Here is a 5,767-nt window from a genome sequence, read left to right as displayed (position 1 = left end):
AAAATGAGTATTTTCAAAGTTTGTATAGCTTGATTATGATGTCATTTTATATCAAGCCGTAGGGTTTTTACAAAAAACAAAACTATGTTGAACAAATTGTACAAATTAAGGTGATAGATAATGATTAAGTAAGGTGATTACTTATTTTTTTACTCACTTTAAAATTATTTAATTAGATACTTTTATCTAAATTTATTTATATAAATTTGTATAATTTATTTATAGATATAATATTATTGTTTTATAAAAAAGATCATAGTAGTCTTTTGGTATTTAACTTTATGCTTTGGGCTATTACAGATAGTTTACAGAGAATTAGTCAACTTTTGATACAACCCATAATTTCAGGTAATTTATTAATATAAACCATATCCAGTCAGAAAACCATAGGAACACAAGCAAAAACAAACCAAAATAATAGTAAAACACATCCGTGTTCCAATTTGTTGCGTCACGCAACCATGACGCTTTACCCATGAAGAAATTCAGGTCTACAACCCGGTTACACGTTAGTTCAGCTTAAATTTGTAGGCCCCACTATATTTCTACAGATCAACGTTTTGGAATCAATTTTTCTGATCTTTAAACAACTTAAGTTGGTCCTCCTTGCAGACGAACATTTCCTTGCAAACCATCTATCTTAAACAGTATCAAATAGACGCAAACTCAGTACAGCCAATCCAACACAAAAAATAAAAGTAGTTTCTGAATTCAAGAAACGAATCTGATATCTTCTTTTAACTCTCAAAATCTAACCATCAAAACTTCATTTAATTTGAAAAAAAATTATTCAAATTTGATTCAATTTAAATACAATCTGCTGTGTTTATACTGAAGATTTGAAAAAAATAAAATTGAAAAATGGTGTTGGGACCTTGGTTTAACAAGAAGGTCATCGACCCTCTTCTTCAAATCCTCCAAAGGTACAACCTTTATCATTTTTAGATGATTCTTTAGAGGTTTTTGGGTTGTTTCTGAATCTGGTTTGTGTTTGTTTTTGATTCAGAGGTGCAGAGCCGAAGCAACTGGCGTTTTCTACAGCTCTTGGGCTCACGTTGGGAGTGTTTCCCATTTGTGGTATGTGTATTTTCTTTTAAGAAAATTAATCATTTTAATGCTTTTATGAATCACGCGTTGTATTTTATTTAGTTAAAAAAGAACAAGGTTGATGTCCGGCAGTGTTGCTGGGATTTTTAATGTGGGAGATTTTCCCATGATATGGTATATTATATGTAAATATTATGGGTTATATTTGGATTTTATACCTCTTTGATGCTGTATACTGTTACCAAAAAAATAAGAAAAAACTGTTGATTTCCGAAAGGTTACTGGGATTTTCACCTTGGGTGTGTTTCACATATGTAGTATATAGATTGTATTTAGTAATATCAAAATTTGTAAATCACACATTTTATTCTACTAATTTGATTTTTATCTGGGTTTTGTTAACTCTGATTTTGTATGTTATACTCAAAAGCTGTTGAATTCTGGTAATGTTACTGGGATTTTCATGCCAAATAGTGTAGTAATATCGGGATCATTTTGGGAAAATTTGCCATATTTGTTTGTGTGTTTAGGAATATTAACACTATATGTAAGTTACCATTGTTATATGTTGTTGTATGTGATGTTGATACTGGTAATATTACTGGGATTTTTGTGGTGATAATATTGCTGTTTCTATGGCTATTGGGAATGGATCACCTTGGGATATTTCCTGTTTTAGATATTTACTGCATTTCTTAAGAACAGTAGTGTTTTATACCGTTCATGAATTCCACATTGCATGCTATTATTATAATTTATATCTATATTATTTTTCATCAGTTTTCTGTATGTTAAGGAATATCAGCATTTATGAATCACATGATGTATGTGGTTCCTAATATTTGCAATTGTACTGTTTGGAATACTTTGTTGATCCTAGTAATGTTACCACGATTTTCATGTTGATGTTATTGATTTTTCTGCGGATCTTGGGATCACCTAGAGAGCATTTAAATTATGTGTGATGTGTGTATTGAAGAACATTAAGATTTTATGAGTCAGACATCATAATCCTAGTATGATTTGCATTTCGACATTCTGCTGATGTGTAATGTTGATCCCGACTACTATAACAAATATAGCTATGTTTGTTTTTCTTGAGATTAACTTTAGTGTTTCCATCTGTGTTATGTTTGTTTATAAGAACATTGACATTGACAACCATATGCTGCTTTTTACAAACATCAATTTTTTCAAAAAAAAAAAAACTGATTCCCATAACTGTACTGAGATTTTGATGCCAGTGATAGAAGTATCACATAAAGTGGAGCATGTCAGCATCTTCTTTTCTTTGATGCCCATGTGTGTATGTGCTAAATTTGCTAATATACTGAACAAATGCCATTGTTTTTTGAACAGGAGTCACAGTCTTTTTATGTGGGATGGCTATCGCTGTGCTGAAATCTCACTGTCATGCTCCAAGTATGATGCTTGCTAATTTTATTGCTACTCCAATAGAATTGAGGTATATTATATGTTTTCCTTAGCTATGAATTCTACATTTATGGTTACCATTTGGTAATGGGGATTAGTTCTACTTATCTGAAGGGAAAAATATGTGATAGACATAGGGACGATCAAGAGATTTCTGGAGTCAAAGGATAAAAAGAGAAGATAAAAATGTGACAAGTTTGATAGAAACTTAAGGATTTTTATGCTAATACTAGTTGCTGGATTTGATTTCAACCAAAAATTTCTGATTCATCGACTGGTTGTTGTCAATGCAGTGAAGAATTTAATTCATAGTTCTTTGAATATTTATACATGTTTGTGCCACCCACTTTAATATTGTATGCTTTGGTGCATTTATCATTGTAATCTGATTTCTATTGATATGTTTTATTTTAAGTCTGGTAGTTCCTTTCTTGCGATTTGGTGAAGCTCTGACTGGTGGACCTCATTTTCCATTAACATCGGATGCACTGAAGAGGGTTTTGACTGGCAAAGCTTCACAGGAGGTCCTATTAAGTGTTGGTCATGCGGTAAAGAGCCAAATCTTTTACTTTTAAAGCCTAACTCTGTTGCATGCTCTAGAAAAAAATAAATTCAAACAAGTGACACCTTTTTACATGCGATAGATTCTTAGGGACATGGAATCAATTTATGGTAGAAGGAGCTGGATGATTTGAGGGAGAGAGAATTGAATTTAGAGGCTTTGAAATAATGTTGAAGTGAGCACATACAGTATTTAAAAAAATTACTAGTGGAAGTGGTAGGTATGATTACCTATTAGAAGTTGTAAATGCATTTAAGTCTTAGTTCATAATATCGAAGTGACTTGAACTTTCTTGTCTTGATTGGTAAGTTTCTTCTGTAGCAGCAAATAATCTATACAAATACCAATGTATTCTTCCCAACTTTTATTAATGAAAAAGTTGTTGACATCAATTATTTTGATACAAACGGAGGACCTTTGAAACATCCTCACATCTTTGATTTTTTGGATGACAACTTGAGATGTCTGCTTTAGGAGGACATAAGCCTTAATATTCCTTTTCTATATTTGAAATCAATTTCTGAGAGTGAGCAAGAATGCCCTAAGTTTTAAGATTAAGTTGACTCAAATATAGCTAACGCTTAGGTCATGTAGATGTTTTATTTTTTGGTAAACATTGATTTATAGGTAAGAAATAGTACATGCATATTATTGATTTTCCATTGGACCAACAATATACATGTACAGGTGACCTTAAATGTAACCAACTTTGATTTCAAAATACTATTATTTTGACTAGAGATGATATTGTTTTTCCAACTCTCACAGAACATACACATCAAGGATTTGCTACATGGTGAAAGTCATATGCTTTTAAACAATATACCCCCTTGAAAATGTGCAGATTACAAGTTAAACAAATGCAGGCACATACACTTATATAATACTTAGTATATGAAAAAAAAAAAAACCATTATAAGATAATTTCACAATTGATTAGGTGTCAGCAGTCCTAGATGTGAATATTCTCACATAGTTCAATGTCAGAGTTGGACAATCTTATCAGGAAATTTGTACTAAGCAAATGAATGGCAGTGGATGGAATGTCATGTGCCCAATAACCATTAGGATTCCAGTTTTATACTAGTTGGAAAGACATGGTGAGACTGATCATAATCCTAATTCTTAAAGGAATAATGGCCTTTGAACGTAATAGCTCATGTTACTGAATCCCTAATGCATGAAAGCTCATGGTCTTGAGTGGCTCATAGATGTGTTGGCATTCATTGTCACTATGGGGAGCCAGTGATACTTTTTATTTGGACTTTCAGTTTCCTTATGAAACATAGCTATCTGGGTACACTCACTGATTTGTTATTTTTTGTACAGTGATCATTTTTCTACTTTTCAGCAATTTTGAAGGCTGACCATCAAATTCTATCTTGGGAATATATATATATATATTCATTTTTTTATATTTCCTTTCTGCTGAAATTTAGTGATACTCATAGTTATTCTGTTATCAACCTTTGCAGTTGATGGGATGGATAGTCGCCTCACCTTTTATTTTGACAGCACAATACATGATATTTTTGCCAGTTTTCAAGCTCCTGCTTAAGAAGTTTAGCACTATTCCTTTAAGCCCCCAGAGGCCACTCCATTCACACTCAGAAATCAAGCTCAAGGTGAGAGATGTTTGAACAATTATGTAATAATAAGAAACTTGCTTCAGTCATCCCTTTTATATGGAACGGTTGTTTATTTCTAGCAAAATAATAGTCTGTGTACATAGAACTTCACTAAGCTGAGTCTGTGTATAAGTACCTTGTTCATAAGGCTGTTGTATTTTCTAGTGTTGTAACTTGAGACCAGAATTGATGAAATGGAAAGGCTAAATGTCTTCAGCCTGGGAACAAACTGATGCAAGTTTTTTGATTATTCTGTCATGGATATTCTCCATTCTTTGGAACATTAGTTGTCTGATTGACAATAACATCTATCATTGATGCGGTCTGGGTTGACAATATCTAAAATTACATATTCAAGTGTTTTGCTACAGACTTCTCTGATAGTTTCTGGAACTGCAAGTTGTTTCCCTATGGATACTGATGATGACTATTAAGGCATTGAATGAAGCAAGGGGGTGAAAATACATGGCTGGGGACACACGAGCTATTGTACCAAATTGCTTTTACTTGGCGTTCAATTCAGAGATCCATCATATGATTTCTTATTCTGCATATCATACCATTATGAGCAAGAAGATCCCAGCTCCTGTTTTTGTTGTTGAATTGCTGCAGATTTCGCTGCTGCAGGGAGAGTCTAGTTTCCTATTTGTTTAGTTTATACCTTAGTCTCCTCTGCTTAGCATCAAATGAATGAAATCAGAGCTGAAACTCTCAACGATCTGTTATATCTAACTTTTAAGTAGGTCCTTGCTATTGGTAAAGGATGTATTGCTATCATCTCATTATACATAAAAAGTCAGTAAAGAGTGCGTCAATTTTTTTAACTGAAAATTATGAAGGGTTGTTACTTTTGTGTTTGTTAAAGCAGTTAATGGTGATTCGGATTTAAAAATTAAAAAAAAAAAAAGTGAACATTTGCACTCTCGTATGTATCTGTAGATTGCTGGAACTAGCTAAAGTCCAGGATGATTGATTTTTCTTCTGATAAACTTCGTTGCGATGAGGGAATTAAGGATTCCCTCGTGAAAATTAATATTATAAAAATGAAAAAAATTACATAACATGCTATATAAATTAGGAAAATCTATAAACAGAA

The 5,767-nt window shown here is 32.4% G+C and overlaps 1 protein-coding gene across 2 annotated transcripts; it reads left to right on the top strand.

Moving 5' to 3' along the window:
* The first annotated feature begins 608 nt into the window (after nucleotides 1–608).
* LOC123203561 lies at nucleotides 609–5,502 on the top strand. 2 transcript variants are annotated; one of them, XM_044619983.1, is made up of 6 exons: nucleotides 609–923; nucleotides 1,007–1,077; nucleotides 2,407–2,512; nucleotides 2,897–3,029; nucleotides 4,519–4,668; nucleotides 5,030–5,502. In XM_044619983.1, the coding sequence occupies exons 1-6, from the start codon at nucleotides 862–864 to the stop codon at nucleotides 5,090–5,092; spliced, it is 585 nt and encodes a 194-aa protein (XP_044475918.1). In that variant the 5' UTR covers nucleotides 609–861; the 3' UTR covers nucleotides 5,093–5,502. The 2 variants fall into 2 exon arrangements, with proteins under 2 accessions (XP_044475918.1, XP_044475917.1); XM_044619982.1 differs by having other exon boundaries at nucleotides 610–923; nucleotides 5,043–5,502.
* The last annotated feature ends 265 nt before the right edge of the window (nucleotides 5,503–5,767 follow it).

The sequence above is a fragment of the Mangifera indica genome, chromosome 19 (assembly GCF_011075055.1).
Source record: "Mangifera indica cultivar Alphonso chromosome 19, CATAS_Mindica_2.1, whole genome shotgun sequence".
Classification (NCBI taxonomy): domain Eukaryota; kingdom Viridiplantae; phylum Streptophyta; class Magnoliopsida; order Sapindales; family Anacardiaceae; genus Mangifera; species Mangifera indica.
The sequence above is the reverse complement of the archived record's forward strand: the minus strand, read 5'-3'. Positions and strand labels throughout refer to the sequence as shown.

Excerpts from the sequence above, each read along its gene's own strand:
- LOC123203561 (XM_044619983.1), top strand. The coding sequence starts at position 862 with ATGGTGTTGGGACCTTGGTTTAACAAGAAGGTCATCGACCCTCTTCTT. Across the intron at positions 1,078-2,406 it reads GGGAGTGTTTCCCATTTGTG|GAGTCACAGTCTTTTTATGT; the intron begins GTATGTGTATTT and ends TTTTTTGAACAG. Across the intron at positions 4,669-5,029 it reads ACTCAGAAATCAAGCTCAAG|TGTTTTGCTACAGACTTCTC; the intron begins GTGAGAGATGTT and ends TACATATTCAAG.